Raw genomic sequence first — 24,667 nt, 5'->3', positions numbered from 1 at the left:
TATTTCAATTAAAAAAATAATAAATAATAATAAAGTCTTTTTTTTTTTGCCACACCACACAGCTTGTGAGATTTTAGTTCCCTGACCAGGGGTTGAACCCAGGCCCTCTGCAGTGAGAGTGCAGAGTCCTAACTACTGGACTGCCAGGGAATTCCCGATAACAGTCTTAAAATAGACATGTAAACAAATTCTGGGTGCTGTTCTTCTCCCCCTCTGTGCAGAACCTTGTTTTTCTCTCATTCATGCATGCACTCACACATAAGGCACCTCTTGTAGAAACACACCAGAGTTCTTCCTAGAAACACAAGTTTTAATCAGCAAGCACCTTATTCTTTTTTCCCCCAACACACCGTGTATCTGTTTCTTCTGGTGTCTTTAGCTCAGCCTCCTGCCCTGAGCTGCTCTGACACCCACTCCCCAGGCCGTTCCTGCTGCCCCCAGTCTTACACTGGCCTCATCCAGGCAGCACTCAGGACTAAACAGACCTGTCCGACTCCAGCCAGGACTCTGCAGTCCAGTGGGTGAAGGGGCAGAGTCAAGGCTTAGGAACTGGAACAGTCAGTTTTTTCCAAGCCCAAGTCAGCCCACCTGACTGCTCAGAACCACTGGTATCTGTACAGAGTCCAACATGTTGCATGTTGTGTGTCTTACACTTTCATTTAATTCTTGGTGTCTACATATTTATGAAGACTCTCGAGAGTCCCTTGGACTGAAAGGAGATCAAGCCAGTCAACCCTAAAGGAAATCAACCCTGAATGTTCATTGGAAGGACTGATGCTAAAGCTGAAACTTCAGTCCTTTGGGCACCTGATTTGAGGAGCTGACTCATTGGAAAAGACCCTGATGCTGGGAAAGGTTGAAGGCAGGAGGAAGAGAGCAGCAGAGGATGAGATGGTTGGATGGCATCACTGACTTGATGGACGTGAGTTTAAGTAGGCTCCGGGAGTTGATGATGGACAGGCAAGCCTGGTGTGCTGTAGTCCGTGGGTTCGCAAAGAGCTGGACACGGCTTAACGACTAAACAACAATATATTCTTCGTCTGAGATGGCAAACACTGATTTGTTCATTTGTAGCCAGCTTTCTGCTGTCTGTAAAATAGGTGCTCGATAAATACATGGTGAATGAGTTAATGAATTCCCACATTCATAATGTGATGTTTAAAGCTATTAATGTATCTCTAGATTCTGTCTCTTATTGTTGTTCAGTTCAGTCACTCAGTCGAGTCTGACTCTTTGTCACCCCATGGACTGTAGCACGCCAGGCTTCCATGTCCTTCATCTCCCAGAGCTTGCTCAAGCTCATGTCCATTGAGGCAGTGATGCCATCCAACCATCTTATCCTCTGTTGTCTCCTCCTGCCTTCAGTCTTTCCCAGCATCAGGGCCTTTTCCAATGAGTCAGTCGGCTCTTCACATCAGCTGGCCAAAGTATTGGAGCTTCAGTATCAGTCCTTCCAATGAATATTTAGGGTTGATTTCCTTTAGTATTGACTGGTTGGATCTCCTTGCAGTCCAAGGGACTCTCAAAACTCTTCTCCAACACCACAGTTCAAAAGCATCAATTCTTCAGTGTTCAGCCTTCTTTATGGTCCAACTCTCACATCTATATATGACTACTGGGAAAACCATAGCTTTGACTAGATGGACCTTGGTTGGCAAAGTGATGACTCTGCTTTTTAATTTGCTGTCTAGGTTTGTCATAGCTTTTCTTCCAAAGAGCAAGCATCTTTTAATTTCATGGCTGCAGTCACCATCTGCAGTGATTTTGGAGCCCAAGAAAATTAGGTCTGTCACTGTTTTCATTATTTACCCATCTGTTTGCCATGAAGTGATGAGACCGGATGCCAGGATCTTAGCTTTTTGAATGTTGAGTTTTAAGCCAGCTTTTTCACCCACCTCTTTCATCTTTGTCAAGAGGCTCTTTAGTTCCTCTTTGCTTTCTGCTGTAAGGGTGGTGTCATCTGCATATCTGAGGTTATTGATATTTCTCCCGGCAATCTTGATTCCAGCTTGTGCTTCAACCAGCTCGGCCTTTTGCTTGATGTACTCTGCATATAAGTTAAATAAGCAGGGCTATAATATACAGCCTTGGCATACTCCTTTCCCAATTTTGAACCAGTCCATTTTTCTGTGTCCTTGACCTAATACAGGTTTCTCAGGTGGCAGGTAAGGTGGTTTGGTATTCCCATCTCTTTAACAATTTTCCACAATTTGTTTTTCCTATGCTAAAGTCAAAGACTTTAGTGTAGTCAGTGAAGCAGAAGTAGATGAGTGCTATGGAGAACAGAAAAGGTTGAAGCCGTCCCTTAGCATTTGTGGCATGTGTGAGCTTGATAAGACGAATGCAGGGTGGAACCTGTTAAATCCCTTAAGATATTTTTAAAAATGAAAATCCTGGGTACTTCCTCAGTGGTCCAGTGGTCAAGAATCTGCCTTCCAATGCAGGGGACAGTGATTCAGTCCCTGCTCTGGGAACTAAGACCCCACATGCCACAGGGCAACTAAGCCCAAGTGCCACAACTAAATCCTGACATAGCCAAAAATAATAATTTTTTTTTTTTTAGAGAATATATTGGAGGATCGGTGTGGGGGTGGGCATTGCTTCCTGCTGAGCAGTTGGGATTTTAATGAAAACGATGGCAACTGAGTCATCCTCATGGACGGGCAGGTTTTGGGCATCCAGGGCACAGGGAAGATTGTGAGCTCAGGATGGAACACGTCATCCATGAGCTTAGACTCCAGGGAGCAGGAAATGAGAAAGACATCTGTTCAGCTGGGCATGGGAATGAAACGTGGCAAATAAGGTTGGACTATGAGGGTCGAGATGCAGAAATAGGTTTGGTTTTTACCACAGACACATGAGAGAAACCAGACAGCTGCAAGGAAGGGGTTGGGGTGGGCAGGGGAAGTGATGCCTCAAGTCCAGAAAAGGGTCAGGGAGGTGAGAAGGCAGAGGGAACGTGTGGACGGGTAGCAGCTGGAGAGGCTGGAGCCCCAGGAGGCAGGCTGAGTGCCGAGCTGGTGGGTGGAGACATGGGACACGTGTTGGGAAACCCAGGCGCGCTCGGTCAGGGTGAGTCACCTGTATGGCCTCACTTTAGACTCAGGTTTTCAGTATTTAAATCCGAACTCTCCAGGCTGATCCTGGCAAGTCATTGCTGAGGGCGTTGTGCTTCTGCCGGTGCGTGCCGAGTTGAGCTGTGGAGCCTCAGACAAAAGTTACCCCAGAAGGCATTTCGGAGATGACAGTCATGACTTGACCATTTATCTGGCAGGGGAGGTGGCTGGTGCAGGCATGGTTACACACCTTGCTAGTAGTAGTTTTCAGGTAAATTTCTTCCTCCGTTTTGAAAGTTTATATGCTGCATAGTGGGAAATTATATCCCACATGGCTGTAAAAGTTGTGACGGTAGTTGGCCTTCCAGCCCAGGGTAATTCTACTAAAAGTGAAAGTTTCCTTTGTCAGGTTGTAAGAAGGAAGAGTCTTACACAAGGCTCCTCTCTCCGTTGATGGTCCCGTAATTTCGGAGCAGGTCTCTGAAGTGACACAGGCACCCGCTGCAGTGGGCCACGTGGCAGCTGTGCTGACTTGGGGAGCGTGTGCGAGGGAAGGTGAGGACGGAGAACCTCACCTTTCTTTTCCCTGGGGAGGGACTCTTATCGGGTTGAGAACCCAAGGGACTCTGCGCCTTGAGCTTTCTTGCTCACTGAAGCTTGGTGTCTTCAAATTGGCTCACAGCTGAGTGACCGGCGGGGTCAGGCCACGAGTGTGTCAGGAGGCTTTGGTTCTTCTCGATTTAATCCATAGTGACAACTTGCTAAGCCACCATCTCTTGCCTTCTTGCTTCAGGGGGAAGAACAGGGGACCTCGAGACCACTTGTCCCTCCTTTTCTCACTTACACCTGCTTTCTCCAGCCACCCTCCACCCCCTCAGTGCTTGTTCACTCTCACTCTCTCACACACGTTCTCTTTTAGTTTCCTTTGTTGGGGGCTATGCTTTGGAGACAGGGTGGGGGAGGGTGGCTGTGGACCCCCAGAACTGACCAGAGCCACAGCCCCAGGGCATGGATGGAGCTGTGAGAGGAGGAAGTGTTGGGCTCCCGTTCCTGGATCTTTAAAGTGCTTCTGTCATTGATTTTTTTTTTCCATCATTGTAATGGTTATCTTTCCACAGACTTTATAGCCCAGTAATAGGTTAACATTTTGTGAAATATAAACAGATATAGACTTTTCACTGTTAGGTTTTCATTCATAAGATGGCATCGTTACAGAGAATGTTAAGAATGATGGGGTTTTAGGGAAAGTTTATTACCACGTGTTCTCTTAACCTCCTAACTGTCCTTGCTTTAGATTAAAAAGGAAATGGAATGAGAATATTTTTATGGTTTGTTTTTTTTTTGTCTTTTAGATTCAGAACATGAACAACATAATCTCCTTCCCTCTGGACAGTTTGCTGAAGGGGGACCTGAAAGGAGTGAAAGGGGTACGACCTGCGGAGTCCTGTCTGGGGGGCGGTGGTCTAAGGACAGCATCACGGTCTCGCTGGCCCGTCCAGGCAGATACCCCTCGGGCCTTCCTGAGATGGCGGGACAGCTCCGTGCCACCTCGGGCTCCCTTGACTGGCCACCTTGGCACCACCATTCAGCCCTAACAGTGGTGACCCATGGCTTTCTCAGTCGTCCCGCTGGTGCTTGAGATGTGGGAGGGAAAACAACAGGAAACTGTGAACAACTGTGGGCTCAGCTGGTGGATCAGGGAAGCCTGTGTGCGGTCCGGTTTTCCAGGTAGTCTGGCCCTGACTGGCCCCTGTACAGGTCCCTTGCAGGGACGTGGTCTCCCCACTGGGAGATCAGCACCAGCAAGGCCTGAGCCACCTTCATTTTTCTATCCTGCAAAGGGCGCCCATCACTGAGGCCTCACCAGCCTCCCATAAACCCTCGAGCCGTGATCTGTGTCCTGAGCACGTGTGTGTAGGGCTCGAGTGCAGTGTGGGGCCAGGTGCTGAGCAGAAAGTTACTTGTGCATATCTCTGGCACAGACAGGTGTGTGAGACAAAAGGGAGACAACCGTGCCCAGTCCTTAGGAGGCCAAGTTCTCTGATCCCCAGCAGCCTCCGCAAGGCCAACATGGCTGACCCGGGGTCTCTGCAGAGGCAAACCATGCACGGAGAGCTGTCGGGGCGGGGGAGTCTGGCTGGGTGAGCCGTTAGGAGTGAAGACACTGAGGAACGTTACTCATCGTTCCCTGGGGCCCTGAAGAACATGTCAGGGGAGGTAGGCAGTAAAACGGGAAGGTGGAGCGCACAGGGCAAGTCAGGCCCCGGGGCCTGCAAGTCCGGCCGGCCTGCAGCAGCCAGACGTAGTGCTGCCCCGTGGCCTGAGCCAGCGGGAGTGGAGGTGAAGCTGATGGGGTGGACTGGCCCCCTTTCTGCAGGCTCTAGGTGCCAGGCTGTGGAGCTTGGGCCTTGTCAGAAGGCCGGAGAAGAGCCAGAATTAGAAATCCCCACAACAAAAGGGTTTTCTCTTCCAAAAGAGCCCTGTTAAAGGGAGCATACGAAGGTGGGAACAACTTGATGGAATTTCTGGCGGCTCAGTACATTGTTAAGTCAGGTTTCATCAGAGAATGTGAATCAGAATCGATTCCCTTGTAGCTCACATGGTAGAGAATCCGCCTGCAATGCGGGAGACCCGGGTTTGATTCCTGGGTCGGGAAGATCCCTCTGGAGAAGGAAATGGCGACTCACTCCAGTATTCTTGCCTGGAGAATCCCATGGACGGAGGAGCCTGGCGGGCTACACAGTCCATGGGGTCACAAAGAGTCCAACACAACTGAATGCCTAAACCATCAGGTCACAGGAGACAGTCGATGGCTTTTATGTTTTTGTTTTGGGGCCCACGTCAGGGTGTGTTGAGATTCCTGTATTGAAAAAAAAGAGTCAGAGTCCTTTTATTTCAGAGGGATAAATACTTGCAGATTAAATGTTATATCTGTCTGGGTTTAATTTCAGAATGATTCTAGGGCAGAGGGCAGGGTCTAGGTGAAACAGGATGTGCTGAGTTGATAATTCATTGTAACTGGCACATTATACAATTCCCTTCTCTTCTTTCTGTGTGCATTTTGTATACTCCATAATAAAAATTTCTTAGAAAAGAAATGCCACCACTAGTCTAATTAAAAAGCCTGTACTTAGAGCTTAGACTTTTTATTTTTCATGGGATCACATATGTCATTTATCACAGAAATTAATACTCCTTTCAGGGCTAGTCTTGGGAGACGTTACATTTATCTTGCCCAGAAGTTCACGATTAGTCCAGTTTAATTTATGCCTCTCTGTTTACAGGATTTGAAGAAGCCTTTTGATAAAGCTTGGAAGGACTATGAAACAAAAATGTGAGTGTCTTCGTTTTAAAAAATAAGCGTGGGTAACTTGAGCCTTTAATTTAAGATCGCGCTTTTATTGCTTAAAGGTATTGTCTGAATGAACCTTAATCCAGGAAAGAATTCACCCAGAACTGTGCTGCCCTGTTCTGCTGTGATTCTAGATATTTCCTTCCGTGCCGGGTGTCTGCCTTCCTGATGTTAACCTCTTCAGACAGGCTTCTCTTGTCCCTCCTCTTCTGTCCTATGACTGCCTGCCTGTTGTTTTCAGGAATGTTAATTGACTGTTGCTGGTTGACTGCTGCTGGTTTAGGCAGCTGTTGTAACATTTCTGATCACAGTTTCTCGATTCCTGGAGTGGAGAGGATCGAGCTAGCTATAACTGGGTGAGCGATGGTGGGGATAATGGTTTCGGTTATTTTAAATACCTGAGAAGCAGAAAATATGTTTTAATGCCTCATGCTTGCTTTGTAATGGCTGTGCATTGGGTAATAGACTTTTCTCAGTGGAAATAGAAACTTTTATTTGAAGCCATCTGGGAAAGTGGGAAGTGTTCAGAAGAAAGCCTGCTCAGATGTCGCTGTTGTTGGCCAGTCGCTAAGTCCGGTCCGACTCTTGGTGACCCCGTGGACTGCAGCACGCCAGCCTCCCCGGTCGTTCACTGTCTCCTGGAATTTGCTCAGATTCACATCCATTGAGTTGGTGATGCCATCTAGTCATCTCATCCTCTGCTGCTCCATTCTCCTTTTGCCAATTTAATCTTTCCCAACATCAGGGTCTTTTCCAGTGAGTCAGTCTTTTCCAAACAGGTGGCCAAAGTGTTGGAGCTTCAGCATCAGTCCTTCCAGTGAACATTCAGGGTTGATTTCCTTTAGGACTGACCAGTTTGATCTCCTTGCAGTCCAGGGGATTCTCAAGAGTTTTCTCCAGCCCTACAGTTTGAAAGCATCGATTCTTCGGTGCTCAGCCTTCCTTATGGTCCAACTCTCACATCCATACATGACTACCAGAAGAACCATAGCTTTGACTGTACGGACCTTTGTCAGCAAAATGATATCTCTGCTTTTTAATATGCCATCTAGGTTAGTCATAGTTTTCCTTCCAAGGAGCAAATGTCTTGTAATATCATGACTTGCAGTCACTGTTCACAGTGATTTTGGAGTCTAAGAAAATAAAATCTGTCACTGCTTCCACCCTTTCCCCTTCTATTCCATGAAGTGATGGGACTGGATGCCATGATCTTAGTTTCTTGAATGTTGAATTTCAGGCCAGCTTTTTCACTCTCCTTTTTCATCCTCATAAAGAGACTCCTTAGTACCTCTTCACTTTCAGCTATAAAGGTGGTATCATGTCTATCTGAGGTTGTTGGTATTTCTCCTGGCAATCAGATGTAGCTACAGGTAGGTAATTGGGTTTGTTTGTTTTTACCAGCCACAGGCATCTGTTCAGAGGTGGAGGATCACAAGGCTCACACCAAGCAATACCAGATCCTTGGTGCTCATCCTGTCCTAGAAATCTAAAGTTCCTGTACTCCAGATTCTGGAGTTTTTCTAACGGCTCACATTCACATATTAACACAGATTATTAAACCAGAATGCTTTGAAGGTTGCCTCAACCCAGAGAGGCTCCAAACTCACTATGCTTGGCCTGTTAGCGTCCTGCATCCACATGCCAATTCAGTTCAGTAAATAAGAAGGTGATCCAAATTCCTACTTTATAGACGGGATACCAGGCCTCGGTATTTGCTCTGGTCAGTCGCAAGGGACAATTGAGCCAAGGGCAGGACGTGGGTTTGCCCACTTCCATTCAGCTGCTGTTGCTGCCAGACTCCCGGCCCTTAGAGAAAATGCTTCTGTGCATTTCTGAACCCGGGACGGGAGGGGGTCTCTGAGGAGGATTGCTGGAGAGAGTCTTCTGGTTCTGAAAGCAAAAGGTTTGAAAGAAGAATGAGATCAAATTCTATAAACTCAAGACACACATAGATATGTTAAGGACTCACAAAATCCCAGAATTGGAGGACAAATGAGCACCACCCTTTAAAACTCAGAGTAATTGTGGTGCTGGAGAAGGCTCTTGAGAGTCCCTTGGACTCCAAGGAGATCAAACCAGTCAATCCTAAATGAAACCAACCCTGAATATTCACTAGAAGGACTAATGTTGATGCTCCAATCCTTTGGCCACCTGATGGAAAGAGCCAACTCATTGAAAAGACCTTGATGCTGGGAAGGACTGAGGGCAGGAGGAGAAGGGGACGACAGAAGACAAGAAGGTTGGATGACCTCATTGACATCATCATGAGTTTGAGCAAACTCCAGGAGATGGTGGAGGACAGGGAAGCCTGGTGCGCTGCAGTCCATGGGGTCGTAAAGACTTAGCAACCGAAAAATAACAACAACAATCCTGGGATAAATTTTAAAATTCACTCTATCCACTTACGTGTGAGACTAGATTATCCTGAGAGGCCCTGTGATGTGTAACAAACAGCTTTAAGACATCTTTAAAATTCCTGGCCTGCAGTTCCATACCTGACCATTTTGAGAGTGACTGACGTCTGGACTGGATCTCAGGCCCTTTGCAGTAGCAGTGGCGTCAGGGACACCTCCGGGCTGTGTAATTGTCCTGTGACCTCAGGGGCCTCCAGTCACACTCCCTCCTGGGGCATGAGTCATCCTGCAGCAATATCTCTACCAGGTGGTCACCTGCTACTCACCCATTCAAGTCGGTGACTGTCTACTGTGCGCCTAGTGCTGTGCTTCAAATAAAAAACAAGAATTAGAAGCTCTGTTTCTTACCTCTTGTTAAATACCCCCTCTGGGTCCAATGGGGACTCTGGACCCAGAGGAACCCATTTCATGCTGAACACTTTCTGAGGACCACAGCTTGTGTAGTGTTGGTGTCCGCCTTGGGTGCTGTCCAAAGAGTCTCTGCCCTTCTCTTGGTGGTAGCCTTGACACTTCTGAGTGCTTTTTGTGGCTTTTGTTTAGTTTCCTTTTTCTCCCGAATAAAAGTCTAATTAGTATTTCAAGCCCTTCCTAACTAATGTGACTTGTAGTTACCCTGGTCCCCCGTCTCAGGACACACTCCAGAGAGGGGTCCGCTGGTACCCTTTACCGCATGCTGGACTCAGGAGCATAGTCAAGCAGGAGATAAAGACAGAGGGGAATAAAGCTTAAAAACGGGAAAGGCCGTCTGTTTCCTTCTGTGACTGTGAAAGTGTTAGAGCTCAGTTGTATCCAACTCTTCGCAACCCCATGGACTATAGCTCCCCCCAGGCTCCTTTCTCCATGGAATTCTCGAGACAGAAATACTGGAGTGGGTTGTCAGTTTCCTTCTCCAGGGCATCTTCCCAACCCGGGGATTGAACCCAAGTCTCCTGCATGGCAGGCAGACTCTTTACCATCTGAGCCAGCAGAGAAGTCCTCTGTGACCGTGAGCACTGTCCTAGTGGAGTTGCTTTGGAAGCATTTGCTGAGTTCAGTACTCAACAGAAAGGGCCAAGATGGATATTTTGGGGGACAATTCGCATCTTTTCTTCCCAGAGAGTTCAAGTCCGTCCTGGGCCGAGGCATCTCGGGGAACATTTGTGTCCAGGGTGGGCGTCAGGATCACAGAGGAGACTCCAAGTCTAGAGGTGTCCTGACTGATTCTCTTGCTTTTCCACGTGTTAGAACCAAGATAGAAAAGGAGAAGAAGGAACACGCCAAGCTCCATGGGATGATCCGCACGGAGATCAGCGGGGCTGAGATCGCCGAGGAGATGGAGAAGGAGCGGCGCTACTTCCAGCTGCAGATGTGCGAGGTGGGCGTGCGAGGTGGGCGGGCAGGGCCCCCCAGAGGCCTCGGGGCCAGCGCTGAGGTGCTGTGGATGCTGTTGGCCACTTTCTGTCCCTCAGGGAGCCTTAGGCTCCTGGAGTGTGGGATTAGATTAATCTGACATCAACATTTATTAAAGGTAGGGAAAGACTCATTTGAAAGATGGAGGAAATGGCAACCCACTCCAGTATCCTTGCTTGGGAAATCCCGTGGACAGAGGAGCCTGGTGGGCTACAGTCCATGGGGTAGCAAGAGTCGGACGTGACTTAGCTACTAAACAACAGAACTTGCAAGAAGGTTCTTTCTGCCTCACGTAGATCCTCCTGGAAATACTTCTCCGCTTTAAGTCAGCTAGAATACCCCCTTAAAGTGAAGTCGCTTAGTCGTGTCCGACTCTTTGTGACCCCAAGGATTGTAGCCTACCAGGCCCCTCCATCCATGGAATTTTCCACTCAAGAGTACTGTAGAGGGTTGCTGTTTCCTTCTCCAGGGGATCCTCCCAACCCAGGGATCGAACCTGGGTTTCCTGCATTGCAGGCACATGCTTTACCATCTGAGCCATCAGGGAAGCCAGAATACCCCCTTAGGTGCTTTTAAGGAGGTACCGGGGCAGTGAGATCCCCTCCCCCCACAGCCATGGTCCCCTGTGTGAGCGTGAGGGTCTGTTTCCAGAAGCCCCTGCCTCTGCAAGTGTCTGCCCCCCAACCCCACCCTGGGCTCCACCTGCTCTGGGTAGGGACGCTCCCAAGGCCTGAAGTCCTCTGTCCCACTCTTCCTGCAGCCTGAGTCCTCACCTCCAGGAGGGGAAAACGGCAGGACTGACACTCAGAACTTTTCTTTGCTGAAGGCTCAGGGATGGAAAGGCCCCAAGACCAGCCATGCAAGCCTTTGCTTCCAGCCTTTTTTTCATGCCTTGGTTGGGGGTCTGTTGGTCGAAACAGCTCCTTAAAACAGTTCCCCCCTCGCCCGAGGGCTCATGCCTCCAGGTGGTGGCAGTGGAGTATCCGTGCTTGGTGGCGTTTGTGTTCCCCCACAGCAGTGCAGACGTACGTTTTGAGTGTGCCTGTGCAGTGGTGATGTTTGTGACAGGCACCGAGACTCGGTTCAGCCAGCTCTCCATTCCCTGTAAGCCATCCACAGCAAAGCTCATCAAAAGGCACTTTGTGATTTTAGGATGTTTGTTAATTACAGCAAGCATCTAGCCTTTCCATATGTGTATCTTAGGAGTGTATTTAAATGACTTTCTATTCCCAGAGCACAGCAAGTGGTCCACAGAGGAGAATCCATCCCTGCGACAAGAGACGTTTGTCTGATATTAGTACAGCCACACTGACTCTCTTTTGGTTTCTGTTTGCATGGGGTTTCTTTTTCCAGCCTTTTACTTTCAACTTACGCATATCTTTGGCTCTGAAGTGTGTTTCCTGTGGGCAACCTATATTTGGGTCATTTTTTTTTAATCCAGTCTGACAATCTCTGCCTTTTGATGGGATTCTTTAATCATTCACACTTGATGTTACTGTGTATGTGGTTGCGATAGTAACATCAAAAAAGTCTTTTACTTTTTTTTTTTTTTTTTATGTTTTAGGTCTTTTTTGTTCCTCTGTCTCTCCTTTGCTGCTTTGTTTTTCATTACGTGAATATTTAGAAAGGTGTAACTGGGCTCAAAGTGTTCCTGTAGATAGGAGAGTGGATGATTTTATCCACATGCTGTTGTATTACAGCAGGCATCACTTAGACTAACACCTGCCTAGCCCATTTCTCACAGTGCTGGAGAAATCAGCCCGGATGACAGGAGACAGGGATGAGGAAGCAAAACCGCTGCATGTCATGCAGACACAGGGCGTTGCTTTTATTGAAGTGGGATAAAATGAAGTAGCCGTGTTTCACGGAGAGTGGATTTGGAGGGCCGTGTGTGTGAGTTCAGGTTCTGCTCCCTCTTTGGCTGGTGAGGAGGACAGCTGTCGACCTGAACTCTGCAGGACTGCTTACTCAAGTACGTTTAGGGACGAGAGACCCAGCCTGGGTGTTACTGGCATTTCCTCCTGGTGAGGGTGTGCTTTCTGCAGCATGCACCCAGTGTGCACCCAGCACTGGGGCTTGTCCTTGTCTGGGCGAATGGGCTGTGAGGACTGCCAGATGGGTTATTTTATTGGAAAGGCGCTATCTACCCGACACCACTAAGTCACACACATGAGTTGTCTTTTGGGCGGGTCCCCAGTCTGTGCTGAGCATCACAGGGTCCCCGCTCTGCAGAGCTGGCTGGGGCAGGGCCCGGCGCTATGTGCAGACACAAAAGTGGAGGTGGGCCAGCAGGCGGTGAGGTTGGAGCTTGCAGAGCAGGACGCATCTGATGAAGCTGCAGACGCTGACCAGCCAGACCTGGGCTGGAAAGAGAGTGTGTCTGAAAAGCAGTCCCCAAGAACCTGTGCCCTCAGAGTGAAGACTGCTGGAGATACGGTGGCTTTAAAATCATTCAACCGCTTCCTCAAACCGAAGCCCTTGAGCTTTGTAAATGCTCAACGTTGTTCAGGTGTTTACCATTTTAGTTGCCTCGGATCTAATGTAGAAAAGTGACTTTCAGGTGTTTATTCTAAACCTGTGGGATTTTTTTCTTCAAAACGAATTTTATAAAGACATTCAGTATGCCAGATCGGTAATACAGATGAATAGAGAATGTATGAGAGATCTGCTCTTGCTTTTCTTATGATTATAAAAATATGTGCTTTAAAACATTGGTCAGTACATATGTGTGTGTATGTATACGTGTACATGCACACATGCTTAGTCGCTCAGTTGTGTCCGACTTTTTGCAACCCTATGGACTGTAGCCCGCCAGGTTCCTCTGTCCATGGGGATTCTCCAGGCAAGGATTCTGGAGTGGATTGCCATGCCCTCCTCCAGGGGATCTTCCTGACTCAGGGATTGAAGCTGTGTCTCTTATGTCTCCTGCACTGGGAGGCGGGTTCTTAACCACTAGAACCACCTGGGAACCCCGTGTATATATGTGTATATGCATAAAAGAAATTATAAGTCACTACAGATTTTGCTTATTAAGGTAACCACCTTGACATTTAGCTGCACATCTTCCAGATGTCCCTGGTACACATACGTTAAAGACAGTTTGTATAACCAGGATCATTCTCTACTGCTGCTTTGTATTCTGATTATTTTCACTCACTAGTGTGCCACAGACATTTTTGCACATCAGGAAGTCTCTGCTTTATTGGCTTAATTACTAATAGCCCTTTTTTCTATGGATGCGCCACACTTTAGTTCCCCATTCATTACATTTGACTTGTTGCCACTTTTCACTTTTAGAGGCAAGTCTGCAATGAACCTTCTTTTCCATTCATCTTTGTAAATTTTTATGATTGTCTTCTTAGAAGAAGAAATACCCGAAAGTAGAATTTCCAGGTTAAAGGGCACATGGATTTTAACATTGACACATGGCCAAACATCTCATTCACCATCTAACCATTTTGCTACATTGCCAGATATCTTATTTAATTAACAGTGAATAAGTATCAGAAAGGAGGGAGATGAGGACGTAAAGGCAATGATGTAGTTACCGTTTCAGAGCTGCCGGGCAGGACACTTGAAGGCGAGTTTCCCAGGTTATAGCTTAGACGCCCGTGGTCAGTGGCGGTCAGCAGCTCTCTAGGGGGCTTTCAGCCTTAGAGGTGACTTATTCTCAGGATTATAAATATCTCCTATTTTGATAGTGAAGGGACAGGGAATTTATGGGATCTTTTGTTCTATAAACTCTTTAGTTCAGTTCAGTTCAGTCGCTCAGTCGTGTACGACTCTTTGCAACCCGATGAATCGCAGCACACCAGGCCTCCCTGTCCATCACCATCTCCCGGAGTTCACTCAGACTCACATCCATTGAGTCCGTGATGCCATCCAGCCATCTCATCCTCGGTTGTCCCCTTCTCCTCCTGCCCCCAATCCCTCCCAGCATCAGAGTCTTTTCCAATGAGTCAACTCTTCACATGAGGTGGCCAAAGTACTGGAGCTTCAGCTTTAGCATCATTCCTTCCAAAGAAATCCCAGAGTTGATCTCCTTCAGAATGGACTGGTTGGATCTCCTTGCAGCCCAAGGGACTCTCAAGAGTCTTCTCCAACACCACAGTGCAAAAGCATCAGTTCTTCGGTGCTCAGATAGGCATCCTGATACTAGTTCTATACATCCCTGGGGTTTCCTCCTGTCTTGTGATTGGTAATGAATTCTCCAAGTTAAAAATGATTTTAATTTATTTGAATTTAAACTTTTTTAAATGTTTATTTAAACTGTTGGGGAAGTGTTTCAATGTCAGAGATGTGGAGACAAAGCCTTAACTACAGCAGCAGCAGTTAGTGTTTAGACTGTGACCTACCTGAAGAAAGGGCCCTGGAACAGGGGATGTGGGCAGCAGAGGCCAGAAGGTGGAACCCTTTCATTCTAACCATCCTCACTCTTCCATGCAACTGGGGCAAAAGTTTCCCCTAGCTGGTTAAGACAGAATGTTTTATTGCAGGGAGTTCTTGGCACTTAAAACTTAGTATTTGATTACCCAAAGGTCAGGTAATTCAGTGGCACCAAAATAAAAGAAGCATTTAGTTGTGGCATTCAGAAAATATTAAGCGTCTATCATGGGCCCTACCCATAATACAGGATGTCAGAGAAGGCAGGGAGGTGACCTGCCCTCAGAAGTTCATGTTCAGCTCATATACTGTTTCTATGACATTTCCTGTGTGTGTGTTTTTTTTTTTAAACAGTATCTGCTGAAGGTCAATGAAATTAAGATTAAAAAGGGAGTGGATTTACTTCAGAATCTGATCAAGTATTTTCACGCTCAATGCAAGTAAGTTCTTGGTTCTTTTCCTTCATTATCATGGTATTTCAGATGTTTCTCTCTTTACGGCAGCTTCTTGGAGATCTGTAGTAGTATGCTGAGGAAAGTATGCATGTATTTAAAAATATACTAGTAAATAAGTAAAAAGAGTGAAACAGTGAGGCTTGCTGCAACACAGATGAACCTTCAAAACACATAAAGTGAAAGAAGCTGGAAACAGAAGACCACAGACTGAATGAGTCCACTTACTTGAAAGATCGGAAATGGGCTTGAGGGGAGCGGGGGAGGGGAACGACTCCCAGGGGGCATGGGGTTTTTTGGGGGGTAATGAAAATATTCTGGAATTAGGGCTGATGATTTCTCAACTTTGTGAATAAATATACTAAACCCCACTGAATCATATGTTTTAAAAGATTGAATTTTACAGTTTGAGAATTATATCTCAAAAACTAAAAAATAATATAAAAATCTACATTACTTTATCAAATATACTTTTTTTTTGATAAAGCGCCAAATTAGTTTGATTCTTGGATGTTCTTTTTGTTGAAAGAGAAGTGAGATGGTGTTAATACAGAGTCTTAAATTAGGAGAATACTTCCATGTATTACTGATCTATAAAGCAGATGATGTGCTAAGCAGAGGCGGCTGTCTGGGGAGAGAGGGAGAAACGTTCAGGTTCAGGGGACTGCTCACGTGTTCATCTTCGCTGTTTCTATCAGCCCTCCACTCCCGGGGCCTCATCTCTTGGCCTCATTGCCTTTCCCATTCCTCAGCCTGCATCTCACCGTTGACGTGAACAGGCTGCGGGCTAATTCACTGCTGCTGCTGCTGGGTGTGTGCTGTGTTTTGGGAGCCCCCTGAGGTGCTGGAGACGGGGTGGTGTACGTCCCGGGCACAGCGCCTGCTGGAGCAAGACGCAGGCAAACCCACGTATAATCGGACACTTCGCAAAGTGTTCTGAAGTACCAGAGTCTGAGAGAGAATAAAACAGAAAGAGCTAATTTAGATTGAGACGGAGGGCAGAGATTTCTTCTCTGTTTCGTCCTTGCTGTGGTTTCCAGCTGGCAGAGCACAGCGCCTGGCCCACAGGAGGTGTTCAGATTCTCGAGTTACCTGCAGGTCTCTCCCAGGGATGTGGATTCTGGGGTCAGAAGGACGTGGAGGGGCCGGCAGGTGGAGAGCAGGGGAAGAACCTACCAGGCAGGGTCAGGGTCTCGAGGCAGGAGGGAGGCCAGCCCGCCTGAAGCCTTGTGAGCGAAGTGAAGCTGCATGGGAAAGCTGGAGGCGGGCACAGCCTGGCATCTTGTCCCACACGTATGGGGAGGCGAGCAAAGTTTTAAGCAGAGGATTCGTTCAGCAAGTGTTGGTTGAGCTCCTGCTGCGTGCAGGCGGACGTAGAGTGATACAGAAGGCCCAGATGATACAGCAAGAAGGAAACCGAGCTCCTACCTGTGTGGACTTAGCGGTGGGACGGGGCACAGCAGCTAGCCAGCCAGCAGGGGTGTGACAGTCTCCGGGAGCGGCTGTGACCTTGAGGAGGCCGCTGCAGGAAGAGAGGAGAGTGGAGTTGATTGGGCACGTCAGGGAGGCGTCTCCCCATCCATTTCTGCTTTCACGGGGTTGCTCTGGGTGCTGAGAAGGACCAGATGGGATGGGGTGGCTATGCAACCACTCAGGTGCAGGGGTCGTGTCTGAGAGGGGCTGGAGCCTGGGCTGCCTGGGCCTGGGGATATGTGAGTGGCGTGGAAATCTCTCGAGGGTGTTGTTCCTACATGTATCCACATGCCTTTCCCTTAACGGGCCGTGCCCCGCACTGATATCCTTTGCCCTGCTGTCCCCTTTGCCTGGAACGCAGTTCTGTTCCTTCTGTGCCTTCCCCCAGCCTTTGGTCCCGTGAAACCCGGCTCAGGTGGAGCTGCCGCTGTGAGGACGTCCGCCCGCCCCACCTGCACGTGGCTCTTCCCTCTTGTCACCATGGTGCTGCCTGCACGTGCCCGCGATGGCGCCTTTCATGGGTTGTGTCTCCCGCCCAGCTATATCCTCTGCAGAGATGTCCTCTGTGACATTTATTTTTTCACCTTCGGCCACGGCGCGATTCCCTGGCCAGGTTTGCAGTGGTGAATTGCACTGAATTGGGTGGAGCTGGGCTTCGGAATTCTTAACACACCTCTGGCCGTGCTGTTCCGGAAGTCGAGGCCCAGCAGCAAAGGGAGATGAGTCGTGTGGTTCATCCTGGGTTAGAAGAAGAGCTCCTGGCATGGAGCTCAGAAAACAGGAAGACCCTCCGTTTGTAGAATTTTTGAGATGCATTATTTTACAGAAACTCAAAATGCTATGTGATGATCATACCAGTTACTTCTTCAGTCTTCTCCTCGTAACCTTATATGAGGCCATTTAGGAAGTGGGTCGCTTCCTTGCTGATATTTTATTTTTGAAGAAGTTATTCTGGGGTTTCCTTTTTTTTTTTTTTTTTTCCTTTATTTTGCCCAAACTAATCAGTTGGTTAGCAACAGACCACTTGTGGAAAAGTGAACGAGTTGGCCTTTTATGGGCATGAGCTCAGTAACTTTTAAAAATGATGAATCTTCCATAACTTCCTTTTTGGATGGAGTGTATGTGTGTGTGTGTGTGTGTGTGTGTGTGTGTGTGTGTGTGTACACATGTATATACTGCATGCTCTTCAAATCATTTGAGAAGCTTTGACTTTTCAAATGCATATTTGGATGGCATAAAATGTGGAGCTTGAGTGATTCAGCCATTGGATGAAGGAGCCTGTGGCCACACACATGTTTATCCGCCGGGCAGTTCCCAAGTGTCCCCATTTCACACTCTCCGTCTCCACGTCTCACAGGAGCATGACCCAGCCTGGCGAGCCCGGTGACCCCAGGGCAGAGGCAGCCTGCTCAGCGGGGGCTGCTGGTCTCTGCAGGTGCCCAGAGGCCTTGTGGTGAAGCCTAGATTCCCTGGAAGTATACTTGCGTGTGCTTCCTGAGAACTGCTTAGACAGACTTTACTCTTCTTTCTTTTTGCTTTCTCCAGAAGCCTTCTTGAAGAGTATCTTCTTCTTCATCTTTAGTTGCTCAGATGTGTCCAACTCTTTGCGACCCTAGGGACTGTAGCCTACCAGGCTCCCCTGTCCATGGGATTCTCTGGGCAAGAATGCTGGCGTGGGTTGCCATTTCCTCCTCCAGGGAATATTCCCGACCCAGGGATCAGACTCTGTTCTCCTGCATTTGCAGGCAGATGCTTTGCCACTGAGCCACCTAGGAAGCTGATCGTCTTATAAACTTATGATCTATGCCTTTTATATCATGTAAGGAATGAAGTCGCATCTCCAGTTCCTAGAAGAGCCTGGACAGTGTCTTACTAGACTTTGCTGCTGAAGACTGAGGCTCCTGTCCTCTATTGGAATCTAAAACTAGGCAGTCTTTAAAACAAACAAAAACGGTGATGTTCTAGACAGTGGTGATGAGCTCTGCAGTGACTCGTTCTTTGTACCTGCTGGGAACCTCTGTGACCAGTGGCGGCTGATGTCCTTGGTGTTGCAGTTGGAATAAGACCTGCTCCGGTGCCCAGGAGATGTTCCCTCCAGAAGAGAGAGGGCCAGAGGCCACCAGCCATGAGGGGTGCTGGTGGGAAGGCTTAGGATGGGGAGGCCACCCTGCTTGTTGGGCACATGATGGTTGAATTTCAGTGGGGGTATTATAAAGCCTGGAGAATCTGATCAGGTAGGCTAGAAAACATCAGATAAAGAGCAAAATTTGGCATTTGGTAGTATGGATGATACTGTTGAAGCCTGGGAAAGCGCTGACAGGCTCAGCCAAAGAAAACTGCCTGGGAGTTTGTACTTAGGCTTGAAGTGACAACAGTTAGTAAAGAGGCCCCTTGTTTTGAAGCGTTCCCCCTAAGGGCAGAGAAGATAGACTCGACACACATGTCTCAATAGGGATTGGTGCACAAAAGATAGGAGTTTCGAAAATCAGGGGGAAGAGCTTTCTAGGTAGATGGTCAAGATTGGCAAGGCTTTCCACAACGATGAAATCTAAGTCTGGATCGTTATTGCAAGCACAGGGCCCAGTGTTGCAATGCAGACAGTGTCTGTGATGAGAAACTCTTCTCTGGGCACCTGACTCCACTGCAGGGTGCGCAAGGGGACTGTCGCCAGGCTCGGAGGTTCCAGGGCCAAGCACCTGCTGCCCTACGCCAGGAGCAGGACCCTTTCTGGGCCAATCCCCTGTGATGTTTCTCCCCCTCCCTAAACTAGCGTGTGTTCAACTTCCCTTCCCTCTCTGCCTCCTTCTCTCCCTCCCCACCCCCCACCCCCCAACCATCACCTCTTGCCTTCACCTATTTTACAAGAATTTGATTAGTGAAATAGTTATACCAGAAAAAAATATAACTCAGACAAAACATCAGAACCAAATGAGTTCACGACAAGAGGGAGATGTTTGCCCTCTCGTTCCTGTGTTTGTGCTTCCCAATTTCCTTTTCAATTTAAAATTGCTGCTCTGGGTCGGGCATTGTGCTCAGAGTGGAAACACAGGGACGTGCAAGACATGGCATTTCTGCCCTGGCAGTGGAAACAGACACGTGGAAAAGTCATTATACCCCGGATACAATTGCTCTACCAGAAGCATGTTCTATATTTAGGGGGAAAAAAAAATGAGCCAAAATACAAGAATGAGAATATAAAGTGAAATTACGCAAATATCTAAGGTAAGAAATGCTGATAGCCCAGCCTCTTTCCTAATAACCAGCTCATAATGGTTCGTGACCCGCATGCTGTGTGTATATTTTTCCCTTCCTTCCTTCCTCCTCCCTCCTTGGAGTTATTGTATTAAGTGTCATGCAGATTGTTTTTACAACCCCTCCTATTAATTGCAAACTTGATATGGGAAATTCCCACGGGACTGTTGCTGAGTTTAAAAGAAAGAAACGTGTGAACCCCAGGTTACTTTCTGAAGATAGTCTCCTTGGCACCCTGTAAACTGGCAGACGTTAGAGATACCTTCCTTCCTTCATCAGTTTCTTCCTTCAGCAAGTATCGTGCGCTTGAGATGAGTCAGGCTTTGCAGTACTGTGTCCTCACTCTCCTAGAACTTCGGGTCTGATGGGGGAACTGTATTTTAAACTGTTACCCCAGTGAACACATAACGGCAGTTGTGGCAAGTGTTTCGAAGCCAGAGACAGGATCTCTGAGAGAATCTGGTGAGGAGACCTCTTTGAAGGGAGGGCAGTGTGGCACACCTTGCTGATGAGGCCGTATTGAGCTGAAAACTTGGAGAGTGAGTGGGGACCAGCAGGTGAACCAGAAGGCAGACTGCAGGGCCTCCTCAGATGAAAGAACAGTCTGTGCGAAGGGCCTGAGGCAGAGATGACTGGGTGGCTGTGGAGGCGTAGGGAGAAGTGAATAAACGGGCGAGGAGGGTGGACTGAAGCTTGGAGGTGGGCACTTTAGGCCTTGTTACAGGTTTTGAACCCTCGCCTAAGCTCCCAGAAGCCTCTGCTTCCCCTCAAATGGGCTCAGAGGCCGAGCTGCAGAAAAAAACTCATCCAGCCTCCATTCTCATTCCTGAATTGCTTATTTTAAGTGACTTTATGAGCCCTGGGTTCTGAGCGTTAAAAATGTTCCTTTTGATATTCGATCTCAAGTTCTCCAACCACGTCTCCCTGCTCTGCACACAGGGCCATCCGTGGGCATTAAGCCAGCTTGCTTTTTATCTTCGTCCTTTGTCTTTTCCACTTAGCTGTGGCCTGTTAAGGAGCCTAATTTAGCGTCTTGTTCTTACATTCACCCTGTGCTTCTCTGGCCTTAGACTCCTCTACTTCTGAACCCAAGCCTCTGCTGCAGTTTGTCGGGAGAGTCCTGTTTTCTCACTGTAAACTGAGAATTTAGGGTTCATTTTATATGAAACGGTAGCATTTCAACCTGTTCTGCTCTGTTCGTCGCTGGATAAGTAGCTGTTAGTGCCTAGTCACATAGACTCTCGTTATTCGGATGGTTGTTTCTCTTGCTTGGGCTCTGTGGCTCCCCTACCCTGGTGTCCACAGACTCTGCCTATGTGGCATCAGCAAGTGACTGCTGACCATCTGAATCTTCCAGGAAAAATCACAGACACTAGGCTTATTGCGGTTCCTTCTCAATTCATTGCTCATAGTTTTGAACATCACTTTGTTCGTCGTTTGCCTGATATTTTAAGGTTTGGTTCCTAGTCTTTTCCCCCCAGGAATTACATCGTGATCTCAGCCATTTCCTTTATAGAAGTCTTTTTTCTCCATCTAACAAAATTGTTTTCTCTTTTATGAAACACAGCCTAAGCTCTTTTTTCTTCCTAGTTTTTTCCAGGATGGACTGAAAGCAGTTGAAAGCCTTAAACCTTCCATTGAAACGCTTTCCACAGACCTTCACACAGTAAGTAACTTCCCTCCCACATGAGTGTCGAAAGTACGCACTACGCACTTGGATTTAAACATTGCTCCCGTGTGATCTCGTGTTTGTATGCCGCACTGCCCAGAACGTGACTGCCCTGGAGCGCCCCCACGGAGCGTGGGGAACGGGGTTCCCGCTCTATCCTCCCTCTTGGTTCGGAGGGGAAGGTTGCAGTTGTTGAGAAATAACCATGAGCTCCACCATCTCGCTGCACCTCAGCCATACTTTCTCTGCTTTTTTATGTTTTTTAAAGATCAAACAGGCCCAGGACGAAGAGAGAAGGCAGTTGATACAGCTCCGAGATATTCTGAAATCGGCATTACAGGTTGAACAGAAGGAGGTGAGGGGATTTAAGTTTGAAAAACCGCTACTTTATCCTTTCATCCCTTAGTCTCGGGGGCTCTAGGACTGAAGAGGTGAGATCCAGGTCTCTGGGCGCTCCTTCACTCCGAGGTTGTATTGGACAGCATGAAAATATGTAGTTTGTTCTTTGAGTTGGTTTTATAAAACCATCTTTTAAAATACGCTTATTTCGTGAGGAACCATTACCATAAGCCTTGCCTTAATGGCAGCATCTCAACAATTGCTGCTCCGTCCGTCTTACCGTCTCTTCACGTAGACCCTCGTCATTCATATCAATTACTGTTGATTCGCTCCCCAGGGCTCTGTGGCTCCTCTGTCCTGATGTCCATGGGCCCTGCCCGTGTGGCACCAGCAGGTGACTGGTGACCATCTGAGTCATCAAGCCCGGAGATGATGTTCCATAAAATGGGAGGAGCTCGATTTTCTGCTTTCTGATGGGTAGAAACCTTAGTTTCTTACATCATCTCTTTCATATAATTATTCCTTCTCTGTGTACTAACACATTTGCAGTGATCATTTGTATGTGGGGAGCTTAGTAGAAAAACCATTAAAAGGTACATTTTAAGGTGATTTCACATGTTTGCTACAGTGCAGATATTACAATGTGAAATTTAATGCAAACCCACATCCTTGTCAATGAAATTAAGTGAATTTCAATTGTCAGTGAAATGAGTCACCTATTAAAGGACTTAGCAGAGTGTAAAGTTCACTGCTAGCATTTTGGTATGCTCTGTTTTGTTTGAAGTTCTTGTACTATAACTGAATATTGTTGTTTTTCTCCCGAATGCATTTACCTTTTGTGACCGAAGTCTAGGAGAGTAAGTAGTTCAGTATTTTTAATAAATCGTAGAACTTTGCATGCTTTCTTTATGAACTTCAAAAAATAAATATTTCTTCCATGAAATGTCTAGTAGCAATTTTTATTTTTGTGCTTCCTCTTCCAAGAGCTGTGGGTTTTATTAAAGACCAAAGAATTTGAATCCATAACTGTTAGTGAAATGGAAGTTTTCCAAATTTCCAGTTTAGCCTTTGGGGGGTGGTCCACTCCTTTGTGAAGGTGAAACCACTGGCCCCCTCCCCTTCCATCGCATCACTGACTTCTGCCTCTCTTCTGAAGCACCTCGGTGCCTGCCTCGGGAGCAGGGTCCGCCTCTGTTCCTCCCAGCCCCAGTGATCTGTATTGCACATTCTGTTTGAGTGACTTTTTAAAAAAATGACAGCATATATATTTGGGGGCTTGTTGGCCATGTCCTCAAGTGTACAAATGCTTTTTTCTCCAGCTGAACCTCAAGCGGGCAGAGGAGGCCTTCCAGCCTTCTGTGCCTTGCCGGCCATCACGTCATCTCACCATATTGCTCCTTCCGTAGGCTCTTGGTAAACACGGGTCAGCTGAGTGAACGGTTGGCAGATTGAGGTTGGATGTAGTGCTGGAAATTTCTCACAGCCTGGTGACTTCCTCCCGGGCTAGAGAAATCTAGGTCCTGATATTCCCAAACATGGAATATAAACAGCAAAAAGGGGGGAGGGGGGAGCTTGGAGTATGGAGACTACAGTGGCCTGATTGTAACCAGAGGAGATGGCATTGATGTAGGAGCCACCAGCCCCAGAGAACTCAAGGAGGATCCCTGAAGAAGGGTCAGACCTGTTAAGCAAAACCCAGGTTTAAAATTCCAGATAGCAGGTGCTGGGGTTCAGTAGCCTTCTGGGCACAGAGAGGGAGGCCTGTGTTTGCTTTGGCTGCCTGGGAAGAAGAGGTTATTTATAACTCTGCAGAAAAGTGTAACAGACTTACCAGCATAGACCAGAAGTCTTCAATGGCTTGCTGTTTTTCTGGTTTTTTGTTGACCAGCCTGTCTGCCCCAGATGCACACAAGGGTCAGGTGGACCTTCTTGACCGGCTTCTCTGGCTTTACACCCAGAGATGGAACCCACCCATCCACTGGCTGTGAATGTGTTGTCTTTTCTGTGTCTCACACCCTGTGTTGCTTTTTGATGATGATATTTCATCAGCTGGACATTCTGTGAATACACTGCAAGTAGTAAAAAAAAAAAAAAGTAGAAGTTAAATTTGATCCATTTTTAAATGATTTTTGTAATTGAGGTCCCTGCAGTTACAAGAATTGAACATTTGGGCATTCCTGTTTAGTTCTCATTGCTTCTTTTTGGATTCTCTTCTGTGACATAGAAAAATGAAGGTGTTGATGGATTTTATTCAGTGTTTTAAAAATTCTAAATCTCCATGATTATAGTTCATAAAAATTAGGTTAACATGCCCCAAAGAAACTGCGTTGTTGGTTGGTAGGACTTACCCTCTATGTCCTCTGTGGCGTTTCCTGCCTGCTTCACTTCTCAGGATTTTCCAGGCACTTATTAAGTGTGACTAGTAATCAGGCCTTACAGCAGCATGGCAGGGGAGGTAGTGTTAGCCCACATTTACAACTTGAGTCTGAGAAATGCACCTGCTGGGATGAACTCAGCTTTGAGTCCTGGTCTCTTCCACTGCAGGGCTCTTCTCTTTCCAGCTGTATTATGTGACTTTAATAATATCTCTGTCAGATAGTATCTTTTAAGAAGCTACTCAGAGGGAATTCTCTGGCGGTCCAGTGGTTAGGACTTGGCGCTTTCACTGCCAGGGCTCAGGTTTGATCCCTCGTTGGGGAACTAAAATCCCACAAGCTGCGTGGCAATGGCCAAAAACAAGTGCTGCTAACGGGGAACAGGTGGTAAGAGATGTTCGCAGACCACAGCTTAGTGCTCACTTAGCAGAGTCCCGCCCCGGTGTGTCCATGCCCCTGTGTCCATGCCCCTGTGTCCAGGGACATGCCTGGGGAAGATGGGTGCAGGTGGAC

At 47.4% G+C, this 24,667-nt stretch overlaps 1 protein-coding gene across 1 annotated transcript in view; it reads left to right on the top strand.

The window, feature by feature from the left end:
- Positions 1–24,667, top strand: part of ASAP2 (ArfGAP with SH3 domain, ankyrin repeat and PH domain 2) — a 156,395-nt gene that overhangs the window by 80,437 nt on the left and 51,291 nt on the right. Inside the window, exons 4-10 of the mRNA XM_052647444.1 lie at positions 4,409–4,483; positions 6,341–6,390; positions 10,047–10,176; positions 14,949–15,034; positions 21,362–21,437; positions 21,709–21,795; positions 22,628–22,636. Coding sequence (XP_052503404.1) covers positions 4,409–4,483; positions 6,341–6,390; positions 10,047–10,176; positions 14,949–15,034; positions 21,362–21,437; positions 21,709–21,795; positions 22,628–22,636 — 513 coding nt within the window. The remainder of the gene's footprint in view (positions 1–4,408; positions 4,484–6,340; positions 6,391–10,046; positions 10,177–14,948; positions 15,035–21,361; positions 21,438–21,708; positions 21,796–22,627; positions 22,637–24,667) is intronic.

Source organism: Budorcas taxicolor, chromosome 11, assembly GCF_023091745.1.
Source record: "Budorcas taxicolor isolate Tak-1 chromosome 11, Takin1.1, whole genome shotgun sequence".
NCBI lineage: Eukaryota > Metazoa > Chordata > Mammalia > Artiodactyla > Bovidae > Budorcas > Budorcas taxicolor.
This window is presented reverse-complemented; position numbering and strand designations above follow the sequence as displayed.